This window comes from Medicago truncatula, chromosome 8 (assembly GCF_003473485.1).
Source record: "Medicago truncatula cultivar Jemalong A17 chromosome 8, MtrunA17r5.0-ANR, whole genome shotgun sequence".
NCBI lineage: Eukaryota > Viridiplantae > Streptophyta > Magnoliopsida > Fabales > Fabaceae > Medicago > Medicago truncatula.
The window spans coordinates 7,292,495-7,311,241 of NC_053049.1; the positions used below are offsets into that span (position 1 = coordinate 7,292,495).

Sequence of the window (18,747 nt, forward strand, 5' to 3'; positions counted from 1 at the left end):
TCTCATGATCCGTACACATCTTATCCAAGAGTTGATGGATCATAGAGATGATTATGTTGAAGTATTTGCGGGTGAGGATCGTTATAACTACATTTTAAACGGATTACATCCTCCCGCAAATACAAAAACTTGTGCACATCTTGTTGATAAGTTGTTGACATTTCCGGACATGGGACACATTGTTGCTAATTATTACAAAATGTGTGTGGTTGTGTTGACAAATCTTGAAGTTGGAAAATCGGAATCGTTTTTCCCACTAAGAGGGCCACCACCGCCGGGTAATCAAAAAACTCCCATCTTGTGCCTTGGGGCAATTCCAAATCATTTTGTGCTTATTTCCTTGAAGAATGGTTGTCCACTACCTCCATCATCTACGGAGTGGCACAATCACAAGAAAGAAGATGCGGTGACTTGGGAAGATGAGTATTTGGATCGACATGACTTGTTCCGAAAGCTCATGGCTATTGAAAGTGGAAACAAACCGTGCAAACCACAAAAGGAGTCAAACAAAGCGGCGCCTATTTTGTTGGACACTCCCGAAAAACCAAAGCAACAATTTGAAGTTATTGCGGAAGATGAGGAAGATTCTATGTCACTTGATCTTCTCCAATCACTTGGTCTTTAATGAGTGATTTTTTTGTCGGTGTTAGTTCTTTTTTTTTGGTAGAAATTACACCGATGTATTTTTTTGGGTCGAAATTGTAACGCCAATTTTTTGGTGGCCAATATATAACTAACATTATGTAATTTATATTGATATATATATATATATATATATATATATATATATATATATGATAATATGATTTTTATGTGGAGAAAATAATGCAATACTAATTTATAGCTTTTTAATGTTTTCCGCATTTCATTTATTCGTTATTACATTCCATTTAATTTTGTTCTAATATATGATTCTTTTGTTACAAAATTTTTCAAGTGAGACATGTCTGAGGTTGCACAAATTGAAGGGCGGGTTAGGTACTCCGCGTTTAAAAAGACGGTTAAGGTTATGATAACGCCGACGGACTCTCTTGACAATTTGAAAGCACAACTTAACACTTATTTTGAGCATCTTGGTGAAAATCAATATACACGTCACTTGTTTGGTCAAATGCCATGCATAGACCTAGGAGAAGATAGAGATGAATACGCATGGAAAACGGCAAGCTATATGCCTTTGCTTATTCGCGACGACGGCGACGTCGGATTTATGTTTCGGAATATGGTGGAAGACAATATATTATATATGTATGTTCGTTCCATATGTAATTACATTGAATGTAAGTAGGGATTTAATTTAATGATGTGTAATGAGTAGTTTAATTATGGACACTTTGTAATGTTTTGATGAATTTCAAACGTCTGTTTAATTTTAACCAAATGTCGGTTTAATTTAATTATGAACAATTGTAAAAGATATTGTATTTATCTTCATTATGTCCGAGTTTCAATCATACATATGAATTATATTACCTTTGGAAATGCTCTGGTTTAATTACAGGTAAAAATTGGCCGAAAAAATGGCTTGGAAATACTTAGAATTATGCAGAACCTGCTGTCTGCATAATCAAATTTCCTCGGCCGTTAACTACCGAGGTTTTCCTCGGCAGTTAACTGCCGCCGGTTTCCTAAAAACCTCGGTAGCAAACTGCCGAAGGGTATTTTGGTATTTTACTCGTGTGGCACAGCCAAACAACATGTGGGAACAGCAATACTCAAAAGTTTATTCTTAGGAGTCACAAAAAAGTAAGTAAGTTTATTCTTAGGAGTCACAAAATAGTTTATTCTTTAACCCTACAATAATTGGGATCCATTAATTGTTCCATCAGCATTTCGTTAGAGAATTAATAGTAATGAGTAATTTTGATAACGGACATAAAATATGAGGATTTTAAAAACATATAATAAAATGTATGGATTATTCTTCAAAGGGGCACAAAATGTAAGGACTAAAAACATATATAACCTTTTTTTTATAGAGTAACTTTTCTTTATAGCTATATTGAGTAATTTTTTTGTTGAATAAAGATCCTCTCTATTTCTTGAAATAAATGGTAGTTTTCATTACTACTGTTTTGGGCAAGGTGTAAAAAAAAAAATTATATAAATGTACATTTTTTTAAAATTGAAGACATTAATTAGAAATTTATACATCAAAATTATAGTGATGGAGATGTCCATTTCTTTTAAGAAATGAAGAGGATCTCAACTCTTTTTTGTTCGTCTCTTAGAATATTAAACTAAAATCATTATATGGTTGACGAGAAAATTTTCGACTAATCAATCATATTTTGAATTGTTATACGAGAAAATTTTTGTATGATCCTTTCTTTTCATGTTATTTTCTATGAGAATTGTTTAATGATAATAAAATTTCAATGAATTTTTAAAATATAACATTAAATAAGATGAAAATAGTTAGAATAAAAATAGATTTTTTTCGTTCCCGTGAGCATAACTCAGTTGGCAGGGACATGCATTATTATATGCAGGGGTCGGGCTTCCAACTCCAAACACCCCACTTATTCACCTTAAAAAAGGTGAATTCTAATCATTAGGTTACTTAGCTTGACAAAAAAAAAAATCGATTTTTTTCACCTATAATAAGTCTAGAAAGAGTACCCAATTATTTACTTGTCGAAATTTGAGTGAACATAAGTATAAATCTTACATTGACTATGCATAATAATTTTTTTGTTGAACTTGTATGTACATGTTTAGATTGACAATAAATTTATTGGAATTACACTATAATTGTGTTTTTGGCAAAAACTATTGTTGAAATTCAAAAAATTTATATAAAAATAAATAGTGGTCACTTAGGTATTTTATGATAATTCGGTTGAAAGTGAAGAATTTATCCTATGTATCTCATGGGTTATTCGTCAAAGATTACACAATTTTAGTCTAAGGAGCGGGATGTGAGAATCTTAGAAATATTTTTTGGATAAATTGGGATGCAGTTTGTATGGATAAGGAGGTTACAGGTTTGAGGATAAAGAAACTTCGTGAGTTCAATATTGCTTTATTAGGTAAGTGGTATTGGAGATTGTCTGTTGGGAAGGAAAGTATGTGGTATAAATTGTTGATGGCCAAATATGGCGACCCTAGGGGGCGGTTGATTGAGGGTGGAAGGGAGAGGTCAGTTTGATGGATCTTTGTAGCGGTACGTTGATGAGGTGATGGATAGGTGGTTTGATGATAACTTAAGGAATTGGTTGCGAATGGTTTAGATACTTATTTTTGGATTGATTTATGGTTAGACGGAGTCCATATGAGTATTCGCTTTCCCCGGCTTAGTCTTTAAAATACCTAAGTGACCAACATATCACTTAATAATTTAGTCTAAGGAGCGCTCATCAAAGACTAAATTTATCTTGTGTAATTTAGTCTAATTTAACTGATTATTGCAACTAACTATTTTACATCTAATAATAACTTGTGGCTATTGCATGAATCCTTCAAGATTTGTAAGATATTCGATGCTCCATGCTCTTGATACTGACTAATGATTTAGCATTGTCATCCAAGTAAAAACCTTCAAAGAGACTTTAGTTGGACATCATAGCTTAATTGCATGTTATTAATTGTGCATAGACGGATTAGTTTGTTGAACGTCAGGCTTACATGCATGCAGCATGCACCTAATTATGTTGGTTTGATTCATGATGAAACTACGTATGCACATATAACATGCAATCACGGTGAGAAGTTAAAAGCTAGAAATAGTAGCTTTTGATTTTCACGGTGAGAAGGCATGCAATCATGCGGTGGCGATGAGAAAACATGTATCAAAACGTGTGCTTAAATTTTGATCAACAACCAAAAAAGCAATCGATTTAACTAGTAAAAAAAATGAAATATATTTATGGATAGAAAAAGAATGAAGTACTTATTTCGTGTTATAGTGACTAATTCTTTTTAAAAAGAAAAGACTTGTTATATAAGCAAAAAGGTTCAATTTAAAGTAAGAAAGTCTCTTTTAATTAAAGTTTATTTTTGACTTCACACTCTTGGATCGGCCTCAAAATATTTGTTTTTCTTATTTCATAATTGAATCCTTCATTCTATCCTATGTTTGTTTGTAATGATGGTGTGGCTTTCCTGCACCTAATTTAGTAGTTTGTCTTGGAACCTAGCTAGTCCCTGTTTATTTGTTATTGAAAAGTAGTACATCCATTTTGTAAATTAAACAATGTGACACCTAAAAAATTCTTGTGATTGAAAAGTAACTGGAGAATAAAAGTAGTTTTAATATGAAAGAAAAAAAACAAATAGAAAAGACACAGTATGAGTTAAAATAAGGAGATGGAGAAGGGACGCCACGCTTAGCTTGCTTACCATTAAATATTTGGAAAATAAAGATTAAAATTTTAAATTCAGACTAATAATGTTAATTAATATTAAAATATAGTATAAGACAAAAATACTTGGTATAAGATTGCTTTGGATATCCTTTGAGTTTTTCAACAAAGCTAGAGGAAATTACAGCAGTAAGTTCCGTGAAGGGATCATGAATATGCAAATCAACGTTATTGATTTTTTTTCCTGATGTGTTTGTTTTCTTTCTTATCAGTTTGTCCTCTTGCAATTTTTTTTATACGAATACTTAATTAAGAGTAAAAGAGTGTTATTATTTATATATAATATAATCATGTTAGGTTATTGTTTTTTATGCTAAATCACTTTTTTTTTTGTCTTGAGTGTAAAAAAGTATGAAATTAGATTCCAGCTTTGGTTTCTGTATATTGTTGTCTTTACAACTATCAATTGAATTGTATTTATATGACTATACCAAATCGTATTTACATTGAGCTCAATCATTCTTTTTTAGTGTTCAATATGTATATCGAGAATGATGGACTTGTGTAAGAGATACGGATAATATTATAGTTACACATACGTGTTCCTCCTTGAGGTTTCAGGTTCAATTCTCTCTTGTGTCAATTTAGGTGGGCTAATTTAGCTTCTTCAAAAAAATATTATAGTTACACATGACACTCTCCTTCTTGAGAGAAATGAGAGCTGGTCATTCGAAGTTCAGCTGAGAATCCAAACATAATTCAAACTCAAACATTTACCCTTACGTTTTGTCAAAGTTGATTAATCACTTAAATTCAACTATTCGATTACAATGCTCGACAAATGGCTTAGAATTGGTTTGACATGCTCCAAACCTCTTGAAATGACCCAAATACTTACATTCACATTATCTTATGATTACTCAAGAGTAAGCTTTGCTCTAAAGTCGGGAGGGAAAAAGAATATGAGATTTTAAGAGAAAGGGAAGAGGAAAGGGGAGTGTTAGAAGTTATAGTTATTCACTTTGTATGGAGGGTTTATTTTTCTCAATAAAACTAAAACTTCTATATATAAAGGAACTCAAAAAACTTACTAAAGCTTATCCCCCAAAGCTATCCTTAACCCTAATCTTTTCCCCCTAATTTTTCCCTCCACTTTTCTAAGCCATTGGATCATGAACATTTAGGCGCCATAGAACATCAGCCGTTGATCTATCTACACTTATTGCTCATCCTAATCAGCATTCCATTATGTATTCATATTTTCCCTCCCTCAATCAACTCCTCCATTTAATTGTTTGGTTCCAGTGCAAAAATATTATTCCAATGCAATTGAGCATTTAAATGCTCATTCTCTTTACCATGCATATATTTATTGTACTTCATGTTGTTCCCTTTTTCTCTCATCACTTGATTTGATCACTCTCTCCTTTCCTAATCATGTTCTTCTTCTCCTCTTTCCACGAATTACTTCATCTCCGCTTTCACTATGCAGATCAACCATGTTCTTTTTTCCACACTCTTTTGTCTCCATTGCCTCTCACCATCGTCTCAACCCTTTCACTATGTTGCGCTTTTAATTTGTTTTATTGATGATGCAGAGTTCTTTGATCCAGATCTGGGTCATTTGAAGATGTGATACAACATGTACTTGGTTATGGTATATTAAGAGAAGGTATTTGGTTATGGTAAATATTTGGTATTTGGTTGTGCAATCATGTTATAAATTTATGGTTTGTTAACAGCTCCCTTTGCCTTTTTGCTCTCCTATCATTGCATCACTGGTTTGTATATTCTTTCCTTATCTCCCATAGGTTTTTTCGATTCAGCTATATAACCTGCTGTGTCGTTTTATTTTTCTAACCAACTGTTTTAATACTTTCTTTTGTAGCACCATTGGTGCGTAATCCAGTTACGGTAATGGATCGACTAATCAATAAGCAGCATTAAACAAAAAATGATCCGGAAGAAGAATGATTGATGCACGAAAGACTAATTGTTTATCGATTTTGTGTTTTGTCATTAGACATATCTTTTTTGATTCAAGTAGCGTTTCACAATGTATCCGTCAGAACTAATTGTTTTTGTTTATTAAGTAATATTCAAACTTCAATCCGAAGTATTCTTTATATTTTTTCATTACCGAAACATATGCCTTTATCATTTTTGGGGTTAGTACTTGCATGTCGATTACAATCATCGAAGTTGAACAGAACTTGATTATGCTATATAATGGTTTAGCACAGTAATCTTCATATGCGTTAATTTTTACTTATACACATGCGTTTTTTTTTTTTAATAAAAGGAAGGTATGCAACTGCATTCAAAATCTAATTAACATTTTCATACATTTTTGAGTAATATTCAAATTGTCAACGATGAAGAGGAAGCTACCTTTGTTAAATTGACATTAAAATTGAATAAGTATTGATGCAAAACTAGAAAAGATGTTAAATGAAAAAAATTGGCTAGATGTAAATTGAAATCAAAAGAGAATTACCATTGCTACAAGATTAATTTCTCCAAATGAACAATTGTGTCAAGAACGAGTCAACTATCCATTTTCATGGTAATTATCACACGAGTTTTAACATTTTTAACTTAAATGCTTTTTACTGTTGTTTTAAAACTAGAGTCAACCATCCACCTTTATATTTTATGTTTGATATGCTATTTTAACATGAACCATTACTTTGGAAATACCAACCTCATGATCCAACTTATATTGAACTCCTATGGCTTAAGTGGCGTAGTCGAATTTCATCCTGAAGACTTTATCAGTAGTTCTATATTCCACATAATCGATTAGTTTTAAGCTAAAATTTATATTTTATCAACAATTCTATTTTACAATTGGAGTCCCAATCCATTTCTTTTATTTTACAATTCTAATTTTTATTTTCTTTATAGCTTCATACTACAAAATAAATGTTGTCATTAGAAAAACCCATAAAATTGTTTCAAACAAAAAACCATAAAATAAATTTTGTCCTTATATGCTTTTTTTAAAAAGAAAATAAATTTAAGGCTGTCTTTTTTTTAATATAAATGGATTAATAGGGTAAACAATGAACCTGGAAATCCATAAGTTTTTGGGGTGCAACATTTAGAGTGGTACATTGTTAAGAAGAAAATAAATTTAATGCTGCTTTTTCGCGAAAACTGATTTTATCTATACTATAAAATAACTGTTGACATTATATGCTTTTCCACGAAAACTTATATGAATTTATTTTTAAGAAGAAAGTTTATTTACATAGAAGTTAGAAGAAAGTTATCCATGAAGTATAATAAAATAAATGTTGTCGTTAGATGCTTTTCCACGAAAACTTATTTGAATCTATTTTTAAGAAGAAAGTTTATTTACATAGAAGCTAGAAAAAAGTTATCCATGAATTAATATATATGACATCAATATCAAGAATATTATGGTAGAATTTAGCAATAACAAATTTAACTCCAAAAATTTAGATAGCATGAACAAATTCACGGATTAACCATGAACACTCTTTACTTTTGTAGTATGAAGTTATAAAAAAAATAAAAATAAAAATAAAAATAAAAAATAAAAAATTGAATGTTTAATAGGATATAGAAAATTATCATTTTTTAAGAAAAGGATAATCAATATTAATAATGTGAGACAATTGCATTTTTTTTTTCTTAACATGTTTTTTAAGTGTTTTATGGTGTATTAATGCTACAATCTAATATGTTAGCAGGATGTAATACATTTAGGAAAATGTTTGATAAGGAGGTTGGATATGATTTAGTATACCGTTACATCAAGATGATCAATCAGACATTAAATTAGTATGAGGTCGTGGTTGACCAAAAGCATGGCAAGATATGTTTCACACATGGTTTGAGTGAGTTGGACAAAGAATATACTCCCTCCCATCACTATTATAAGTAAAAAACAATTTTTAGCTTCATTGAATAAATGATATATTTGTCTATATTGTTAGTCAAATACATCATTTAATAAATGAACCTAAAAGTTTGTTTTTGCTTATAACAGTGATAGGAGGGAGTATTTATACCGAGATTATCAGTTACACTATCACTTTCAAATTTCAATCAAGACAATTTCCGTTAATTGTGTTATTTGCAGGGGCGGATCCAGACATTTGATATTGGTGTGGCAAAATATTTAAATCAACTATATTTATTAACAAAGTAAATAATTGATACCTTGAACAATATAGCGAAATGGTATAGATGGAAGCATTTTACCATTGTGTTGCAGGTTCGATTCCCTGCAACACCCTTTCAACTGCCACACCATGTTTCATATTAGATCCGCCCATGGTCATTTGTAATGACTATTAGCACGGGACATATATCTAGTTTATAAATAATTTGTCTTGCTTTTTTACGTTTATATGATTAGTTTTTTTTTTTAGGGAAAGTTTGTATGATTAGTTATTTCCATCATAATATTTATTGATATATACAAACAAACAAAATTGTACAATAAATACGGATATTTTGGAGGAAAAAAATTATGTAGTAAAAATTTGAAATCGAACGTTATAAAAAGCTACATAAATTTTTGGGTTAAATAAGTTTTTTATCCTCAAAAAATTAAACAAACATATTTTAAGATAGTGGTAGTACATATTTTCAACACATTATCTCCTGTTAATTTAGATTAAAATCAGTCCCTCTAAATTGGGAAGGTCCAAAACTTTTGACAAAATCTATGTACAGTAAATTTTAATCAATTAAATTAAATATAGTACATTGAGTTGCATATCATTTTTGTCTTCACAATTTAAAAATACAAATTTATGACCTATTAACAACAAAATACAGTACAAAACCCATCCAGACATAAACTTTCAAGAATTATGAAATTAGTCAAATATTGGTTGCCGGCTAGAGTTTTGTATATAACCTATCACATTCTTCAACACATAAATTCAATCTTAAACAGTATATATGAATCTCCTATATAATACAAAAAGAACAAGTTAACCACCCAACATAAACAAGAGACAACCTCGTCTGCTAGTTGCCTATGTAAACCATTAAAAAACATCAATAAAACATCACATCTTCCAAACCAAACAGCACACAAACAATTAGAAAATTCCCTCATTTGTCACTACTAGGTAATTATCAATCCTCTATGCTTTATTTTATAAGTACATGCTAGAAACTATTGAACTCAAAAGTCTTTGGTTCTATGATCTAATACCTATCCTCCTCTTGTTTTTGGTCAATGATCCAACACTATTAACCTCTTCAAACCCTTCAAATTTTCTTCTTCAATATCTCATAGTTTTTTTCTGTTTTTTCATTACAATGACTATGGAACCAAATCCAACATCAGATCACATTCTTGATTGGCTTGAAGGTTCTGTCTCTTTCTTTCCATCATTTTTGGATGATCCATATAACAATGGTTACATCCATGAGTATGAGATATGGAATCAGAATCAAGATATAAGTAACCAGTACCAAATTGATGCCAATACTAATTCTTCTAATGCCACAAATAGCACAACCAACATTGTTGCTGCTAGTACTACCACAAGTACAACATCCCTTGAGCCTAATAGCTTTAATAACATACCCTTTTCAGATTTGCCGAAGAAACGAAATGCCGAAGATGAACTAAGTCTCAAAAAACAACCTCAAAACCAAAAGAACAAGAGACTTAAGAGTCGTCCGATGAATGAAAGTGATAATGGAGATGCAGCTCTTGAAGGGACAGTGGTTAGAAAATCTGGTGGGAACAAGAAAGGTGCAGCTAAGGCCAATGGAAGTAACAGTAACAATGGAAACAATAAGGATGGTAGGTGGGCTGAGCAGTTGCTCAACCCTTGTGCTGTAGCCATAACCGGTGGAAATCTGAATCGTGTGCAACATCTCTTATATGTTCTCCATGAGCTAGCCTCAACTACCGGTGATGCCAACCACCGGCTTGCAGCACATGGTCTTCGAGCATTGACACACCATTTATCTTCATCTTCGTCATCTACCCCATCAGGGACTATTACTTTTGCATCTACAGAACCGCGATTCTTCCAAAAGTCATTACTGAAGTTCTATGAGTTTAGCCCTTGGTTTTCCTTTCCTAATAACATAGCAAATGCTTCCATTCTTCAAGTTCTAGCTGAAGAGCCGAACAATTTGCGCACCCTTCACATCCTTGACATTGGAGTCTCTCATGGTGTGCAATGGCCAACTTTTCTAGAGGCCTTGAGTCGTCGACCTGGTGGACCTCCTCCTCTTGTTCGCCTTACTGTCGTTAATGCCTCTTCATCCACTGAAAATGACCAAAACATGGAGACCCCATTTTCAATAGGTCCATGTGGTGATACTTTCTCTTCTGGACTCCTTGGTTATGCTCAGTCCTTAAATGTCAATCTGCAGATAAAAAAGCTTGATAATCATCCATTGCAGACATTGAATGCTAAAAGTGTTGACACATCCTCTGATGAAACCCTTATTGTCTGTGCTCAGTTCAGGTTGCATCACTTGAATCATAACAATCCTGATGAAAGAAGTGAGTTTCTGAAGGTGTTGAGAGGCATGGAGCCTAAAGGGGTGATATTAAGTGAGAACAACATGGAGTGTTGCTGCAGTAGTTGTGGCGATTTCGCCACTGGATTCTCACGAAGAGTGGAGTACTTATGGAGGTTTTTAGATTCAACCAGTTCGGCATTCAAAAACCGTGACAGTGATGAAAGGAAAATGATGGAAGGCGAGGCTGCAAAAGCATTGACAAACCAGCGTGAAATGAACGAAAGGAGAGAAAAATGGTGTGAAAGAATGAAAGAAGCAGGGTTTGCAGGGGAAGTATTTGGAGAGGATGCAATTGATGGAGGTCGAGCTTTGTTAAGGAAGTATGATAATAATTGGGAGATGAAAGTAGAAGAAAATAGTACAAGTGTGGAACTATGGTGGAAGAGCCAACCTGTTTCTTTCTGTTCTTTGTGGAAACTGGATAAACAACCAGAGTAGTTCGAGCTCAACATTGACAGCAAGGCTATAAGCAAGGTACCTTGGTTTTGGAGTTCTGTATAGAAGTAGCAGTTGCCACCATGATGAAGTTATTTCACCACAATGTAGTTCTTCCTTATGCTAAACTTACAACTACAAGCATATTTGTATGATATTGAGTTAAGAATTATTTAATTTGATGTATGTTTTGTAATGATTGATAGCTATTCAGAAGGTAGTATTGATTCAAAATTGATAGCTATTCAGAATGTAGTATTGATTCATAGTTAGGCACTTGTTGTTTTTCTGCTACAAATCTGCAAATTAGATCATCTAAGCTAACAAATGTGGCATTAAAAATCAAAAGGTTCGGCCACTACTCTATTTTGTTAACACATCTATTAAATATGTATGCTTTGAAAGTTCCATTACAGGTCAAGCAATAAAACTCATGTTCCCTTAACTGGTATGTAGGACCGTCTGACAAAAATATAAAGCTGTATTTCGAAAGTGGCATTTACAAGCACACTTGTATAAACAGATATATCTTTAAACTGGGAGTAGAGTAATACAGGTAACAAGGAACATTTCAGGGTTCACTCTATAGTTGTCTAGTGAAATTAAATGTGTACACTGCAACCGGGAAAATCGGAAATCTTTCAATATTACGCAATAAGGATGGATCATAGATGTATCTGTTACAAAGGTAAATGCAATATGAATCTCAGTCAACGCCTAAATTGCTCAATTTAGTTACAGAATCAGAATGTTTAATTAACGTCAAACGCCACAATATTCAAGTGGTATATTTGTCAGTTTTGGATTACACGTTCTCGTTCTTCACCTCTTCAAACATGCACATTCTTACTAGTTAAGCTTAGGCTTCTTCTAATTCGCATTCTTATTGCAAAATTCATATTTGAAACTAAGAATGAGCTTCTCACTCTAAGGAAAATTAAAGAACTTAAGGTATTAATGGGAACCAAACATCCTTAACAAATCATGAGTTTACTAAAATTCATGAATTAATGCAACAGATCATGAGTATACCTTCATTGATTTTGCTAAAAACAGTAGAAATATTCAACTTTTTCTCCCTAGAGTATACTACCAATTTTAGAGGAGCTTAAACTCCTCCGGAAAAAACCAGTACAGTGAGAAGCCGGCTATGACTTACACTCGACTGCCCTATTCAAGCCATATTCAATTATCTATACTAGCTAAATTCATGTGTTCTCATAAGATACTAGGGCTACATATCTATCCAAATTAAATGCAACATTTGCTATTAACAAACATGGAAGCCTCCTGCCACAGTAAAGGAAAACTGGCCTCTGTCTACTCAAGATTCGAAAATTCGCACTGAATCCCGGACCTCCTGACGACAAACTGGACACTTGGGTGCCACTTCACTTTCAACTGAAATGGCACACCCTTGGCAACATACAAGATGCCCACATGGAATAAAAACAGAGCGCCTTCTCCTCATCAGACATATGACGCATAATTGTCCATCTGGAACATCTTCAATCTCATCATCTGTTGGAGGAACAGGTTCAATGGGTTGTTGCCTTCGTTGCTGGAGCTGCCTTTGTTGCTTCCATTGTTTCCATTTATTCCAGTTCCTTAGAAAATGAAAATTTGTCTTCAAATCAATTATAACCGCTAAAAATAATACTATCATTTTAAAAAATTTGAGCAATTCTTCTGATTATTGACAAATTAATGCCATCAATGTGTTAGCCAAATAAAAAAAATTCATTTACTCTATTTGTTTCATCATGATAAAGTTTATCCAACCAAAGTCACAGGAAATTCTAAAGTCAGCCATGATTAACGAAATTCAAAACCAACATACCTCACGACGGCATAGCCGATGATCCCAACTGACATTGAACCAAGAAGAATACCACTCCAAAACAGTAATTTAGTTTTGAAGGAAAGATCTACAATCATCTGATCTTTACTCAAGTCAGACCTACAAAAAACATGAATCATTTTCTGGTATTTTTTAGTTACATGAGCACAAACATGCAACTGGAAGGGAATAAACATCAATAATTCAGCACTAGTCTTCATTAATGCATCACCAAAAAATTATTGAGTTGCCAAATTATACTTCACCAGAAGCAATTTATACTTTGCAGATGGCTTCCCTACTTGTTGGTACAAAAGATGTACAACTTTAATTAAAATCACACAGATAGATGCCAACTCTCCTCTCATGGTCATCAATATAAATATCACAATTAATTAGATAATGATTTAAAAGCAAAACAGAAGAGAACAAAATGGTTGTGATTCTACAAGCTATGACGCACAGATACTTCATTTTTCCTCCTATATCATACTTGATAGTCTCCAATACACCACCGATATGTGTCGAAGTATCAGAGACCATATTTATAAATAAATCACAGAACTGAAATAATATATTTATTATACTTTGTGAGTTGTTTTAATTTTTTGTTTATAGGTATTCTTATCATACAGTGTCCTATATTTTTTAAGGAGCGGCGTATTGTTGTATCGGATATGCATATTTATAAATAAATCACAGAAATGCTATAATATATTTATTATATTTTGACTTTTTTTAATTTTGTATATATGTATTCTAACTGTACAGTGTCCTGTATTTTTCAAGGAGCGATGTATTGCCATATCGGATACTCATTGCATCTATGGCATACGAGTAAACTGATATTTCCCATGAGATATTTCCTACTGAACCACAATCAGTACAGAATAGTAACACCCCCAAGCTACCTTAAAATGAAACAGTCTTCACTATTATTAGTTATTAACGAACACCTGGCAAATACCAAATGGAACATGGTTTCCCATGATTAATATTGTAACAGTTTATTGCAAGGAAAAGAAACTTACAGATAATATGGAAGATCATTGCAAGCCTTGATTTCAGCAATTCCATTTCTTAAACTGCAAAGGCCTACAGCACTGACATCCTTTCCCAAGGGAAGAATTTTCTCTTCGTCAAGCAGTCCAACCTGCAGAAAGAAAACATCATATGTTAACATTTCAGTAAATCTGATATACCAAAGATCAAGTGATCAACAATCTGACAAGATACCGAGGAAAATTCCAAAATAAAACTTATGGAATATTAACTTACCGGATATTCATGCCCAAAAAGTGCTTGCAAGAAAGTATAAGGAGGAGGATTTACGGGTTGCAATCTATGGTAAACTGTTGTAAGAGGTAAAGGATGACTCGATCCATCCATGTTGACAACAACATATTCGGGATTTGACGGCCGTCCAACATCAATGAGAACAAAAGGGATCTAAAATGGAAATATTGTTAGAATATCTAGAAATATTTAATAACGTCATTATTGTAGTATTGTATCATATATCTAACGACTTCAACAATCTTTTGGGAGTAGTTTCTATATTTCATGATTTGTTTCCTTATTTGATTATGGTAAAGACTCGAGAGTCTAGTATTAGTATAAACAGGATTAGAAATTTTTATTCGCTTAGCACATCATAGATCAGTATTGAATATTATTCTTCAGAAATTGATCTCTCTTTTCCTCATATCTATAACTTAACATGATAGCAAAACAGTACCATCTCTATGACATGTTCCCTTACTATTCAATTAGAGTTCCCTAGAATCTAGAACTCTATTGGAATGATGTTATCTCTGTAATCCTCTTCTCATAAACAAACTCCTGCCTTTGAAATTTTGGACCAAGAGTATGCTCTACTCATTCTCTTCCACAACCATGGGTATCAGATCTACCCTCATAAGCACTTTTATAAGATATTTTTGTATATTCTAGCAAAGATAAGAAATAATTCTACGATATAAACTAAGATATTCTAAACTATTATAAGATGTTTTCATATATTCTAATAAGTTCCTCTAATTCCCTCGTAGCTACTTCATCGGCTCTAACATAACATATCCAAATCAGCCCAGTCCTGAAGTTGTATTACTGCCAAAGCTTCAACACACTGTCATGCACCACAGAACAGTTTAACTCTTCTGTGCGTGAGAAAGCATGTGAGGCCCTCCTTCAACCCAAGGTCTCCGTCACTTACCTCATTGTGGCCAGTGTGATGAACCTTGACGTCTTCTTCTTGGTTCACACCTCCAAAGGGTTTTCGTTGTGTTGTGATTGTCTCTTAACTTATCCAGTGTTTTCAGGTCCAAACCAGCCTTTTCCTTACTTAATTTGGGTTTGGGAGGTGTTTATTCGTTTAGCTGCATCTTTAGGATCTTATTAAATTTTCATCTTTGCTCATCTCCACTTTGTTATCATTATCTTCACAAGTTGATGGGTCAGCCAACAGTCCACCGACAATCATACCAAATGTTGATTTTTCTTATCCCGTTTTTAGTGGGATAAAGCTTGGTTGTTGTTGACTCACACCATCACTGTCTTCGCCAAAGATGCAGCCTGACCCTGTCACAAATCTAGTCCAAGACGCTCATGCCCCATCTCTAATCCTGATGTTGTTTTCCGTTACATTATATTTTTTGTTTATTTTATTTTAGCATATGTTTGATTATGACATTAATAAAAGCTCGCTGAGTTTTAGTTTGAGGGATGTATTGGAATTGGAATATCTAGAAAATGCTCCTATTCTCACCACCCTTGTATCTCAAAGCCTTTTAGAGTATCTAACTATCTCAGATGATCTTTTACCATATTTCACTATTAGATTGCTATTAGGAATTGAATGGTAGTATAAATAAGAGTTATTGATTTCTAATTTGTCCAATATGATAATGCAACCTACATGTCCTACTTGTTTAAATAAACCAGTCTCAAATTTTATCCCGCAAAACTCAAATCTTTTGAAAAGACTATACCAGAAACTTTGGATACAATATGAGACACAGGTAACAAGGTTATGCATTACCTTTCTTAAGGATGTGGACTCCTGTTGTCTCCAAGATCTTAGAAATAGGGCTCGAAGATCCGAAGTCCACCCAAATAAGCCCTTCCATTCATTGTATATACACTTCATGAAAAAATCAATATATAAATTAGTCTTCTAATTCACAATTAAATTGCATGAATTTTAAGTTGGAATCAAATTTACATTCTTTGAAAGTGAAAAAGAATGCTTTCTGTCTAAGACAGGAAAACTATATATTCTCGTGCCAAATGGGGTGCCAAATATCATTAAAGCTAGATCTTTCAAATTTCTTAAATGTTAACTAGCTATCAATTTTCTTCCAAACCATCATACATAAAGAATAAGGGCACGCACATTAACAACACCTTATGGCCAGAACTTCAAAATAAACTTATCCACACGAGACAAAAAGGGGAATCTACAGGTAGAAATCTGAAGATTGTACAGCTACACAACAAACTCAACCAGCGAAGGTAAGTTATATTATGCCCAGTGAGTAGACAAATCAATCAATGAAAATGGGAGTGAGCTGTTTGAAGGTAAAAGCGCCTTAGTGGAGTAGCTGGAAATGAAACTGAACATTTGGAAAATAAAGGGCAAAAGGATATTTAGGTAAAGAGTGTAACAAAATATTTGCTCGGCAAATGCTTACAATATGAAAACTTTTGTCAACTATTAGACAAGGCATTAACGATTGGAATAAATCTCGTTGATTTAAAGGCGTGACGCAAGGACCTGAGTTAACAATTGAAACGGCTGGGACCAAAATCACCTTAATGCCAAACTATGGAGACTAGAAATGTAATTACACCTAAAATACGCAGATGTTTGCTTACTTCAAGAAAAAATTGGAGTTTCCTCCAAACCTTTGATTTGCAAAAGGTGATAAACTAACCTTTGCCTTGAGATAAAAAAAAACTAGCAAAGTTTTGCATCAAAATTATTTTCAGATTCAAAACATACGAACATACTCATTCGTAACCAAGTCAATTTCATTCAAAGAAACACCTTTATCAAATACTTGCCTAAACAGTAAACACCCATTGAGTTATCTTAGCCGAGAAGAGCTTGTAGAGATAAAATAAGCAATTTTTTAAAGTACTTTTAAACACACACTTACCCAATAAGCACAACTAAGCCCCTCCAATTTCCAAACAACCCCAAGTGAAATCAATCAATTTTCTACCAAAGTTAGTAATAAAAGAAATACTTACGGATGTTTGCATTTTCGATACATTTAACGAATACAGGGACAATGCCTCACGCATTTAAAAACCAAAATGACTATTAACTAGTTTAATCACGTATTATTATAACATAAAATAAAAAAATAAAAATAAAACGGTTACCGTTTGAGTTCGTTGAAGAACAACACCTTTATCCCCGGACTCACTCGAAACCAAAACACCAGGCCACAACGCTTTCCAACTACCATCAACAACGTTCTTTGCATCAACAGTACCACGAACAATTACAATTTTTCCTTCATCGGAGTTTTCATCGGTTTCGGTGAGGAGCGAGCGGAGGTCGGAGACGGAGACGGAAGGAGCGGCGGTGATTTTGCGAAGAGCGGCGGAGGTAAGGGTGAATTTGCGGATGGAGCGAACGGCGACGTAAGCGACGGCGAAACCTAAAACGGCGCCGTCGAAAGATAGGGCGAGTTGGGAAAGGAGAGAGACCAGTGCTTGCTCTTGTGAGGACATTGATTGTTCATTTGTGTGTGAGACAAGGAAATTGGAATTTGAAGAACAAAATGGAGCTAAACGTCGTCGTTTCGTGCTTACGTGTTAGTATTATTATTATCAAATAGTGTAAAGATGTTTCTAACATGTGTCTTGTGACACAAGTTAAAAAGATAAAAATAAAATAATAGACAAGCTTATATAATGAAAAACTTTAGGAGGAATGGTGGGATTGAGATTGGAAATCTCTAAATTTATGGGTTGTCTTTTTAGATTATAGTGAAATTTGGAGTTAGGGTTACTCGCATTTACCATTGTGTTTGTGTGGTTGATTTTTTTTTTTAAACAATTAATGTGATTGATTAATAGCCTAAAGTTGACGTGTTTGTTAAATATATGTTGGCCAACACATGGAAAGGATCATCCCCTATGAATTTTTCCTCATGTTTTTTCCTGTAAACTAATCTCAACCATTCATTCCTTTTAATGACAGTTGAGCTCATCTCAACCCTTCATTTAGTTTTTTTTTGTTTGGCAAGATCCCTCATTCGTTTGTTTGGCAAGATCCCTCGTTCGTTTTCTTTCATTCTTTCCTCGTGAGCATCCCTTCCTCACTCACAACTTCACAAATCTATCTCAACTCACCTTCCTCCCAGCCCCATCTCAACAACGGCTACTTCCATTTTGTGACATATCAACTTTCCAAATAATTCATGTCTCCAATTCTTACGGGTATTTCACCAATCAAGTTAGAGTTGTAAACATGAAAAACCTTCAATTTGTTCAACATGGGCAAACTCAGAGGCAAACGAAACATAGCATTGAAGAACAAATCTAGATACTCAAATTATACAATTTACAAATCTCATCAGAAACAATACCATTCAAACAAAAAATATTGAGATTCCTTCA

At 33.3% G+C, this 18,747-nt stretch overlaps 2 protein-coding genes across 2 annotated transcripts; one reads left to right on the forward strand and one right to left on the reverse strand.

Annotated features, from left to right (window-relative positions):
• The first annotated feature begins 9,387 nt into the window (after nucleotides 1-9,387).
• On the forward strand, nucleotides 9,388-11,486 carry LOC11434050 (protein NODULATION SIGNALING PATHWAY 1). Its single transcript, NM_001424915.1, has one exon. It carries the CDS (start codon nucleotides 9,456-9,458, stop codon nucleotides 11,274-11,276), a length of 1,821 nt encoding a protein of 606 aa, NP_001411844.1. The 5' UTR covers nucleotides 9,388-9,455; the 3' UTR covers nucleotides 11,277-11,486.
• A 761-nt stretch (nucleotides 11,487-12,247) lies between these two features.
• LOC11435018 (E3 ubiquitin-protein ligase SPL2) lies at nucleotides 12,248-17,891 on the reverse strand. The gene is made up of 6 exons (XM_003627247.4): nucleotides 17,503-17,891; nucleotides 16,154-16,255; nucleotides 14,392-14,562; nucleotides 14,145-14,266; nucleotides 13,114-13,233; nucleotides 12,248-12,880 (listed from the first exon to the last, which is right to left on the reverse strand). The coding sequence occupies exons 1-6, from the start codon at nucleotides 17,854-17,856 to the stop codon at nucleotides 12,598-12,600; spliced, it is 1,152 nt and encodes a 383-aa protein (XP_003627295.1). The 5' UTR covers nucleotides 17,857-17,891; the 3' UTR covers nucleotides 12,248-12,597.
• Between the last annotated feature and the right edge of the window lie 856 nt (nucleotides 17,892-18,747).

Bases quoted from the DNA above. Each gene is read 5' to 3' on its own strand.
- LOC11435018 (XM_003627247.4), bottom strand. From the start codon at position 17,856: ATGTCCTCACAAGAGCAAGCACTGGTCTCTCTCCTTTCCCAACTCGCC. The intron at 13,234-14,144 runs GTAAGTTTCTTT...TGTTTTTTGTAG, and splicing joins AATGATCTTCCATATTATCT to GTCTGACTTGAGTAAAGATC. The intron at 12,881-13,113 runs GTATGTTGGTTT...TCATTTTCTAAG, and splicing joins ATCGGCTATGCCGTCGTGAG to GAACTGGAATAAATGGAAAC.
- LOC11434050 (NM_001424915.1), top strand. From the start codon at position 9,456: ATGCTAGAAACTATTGAACTCAAAAGTCTTTGGTTCTATGATCTAATA.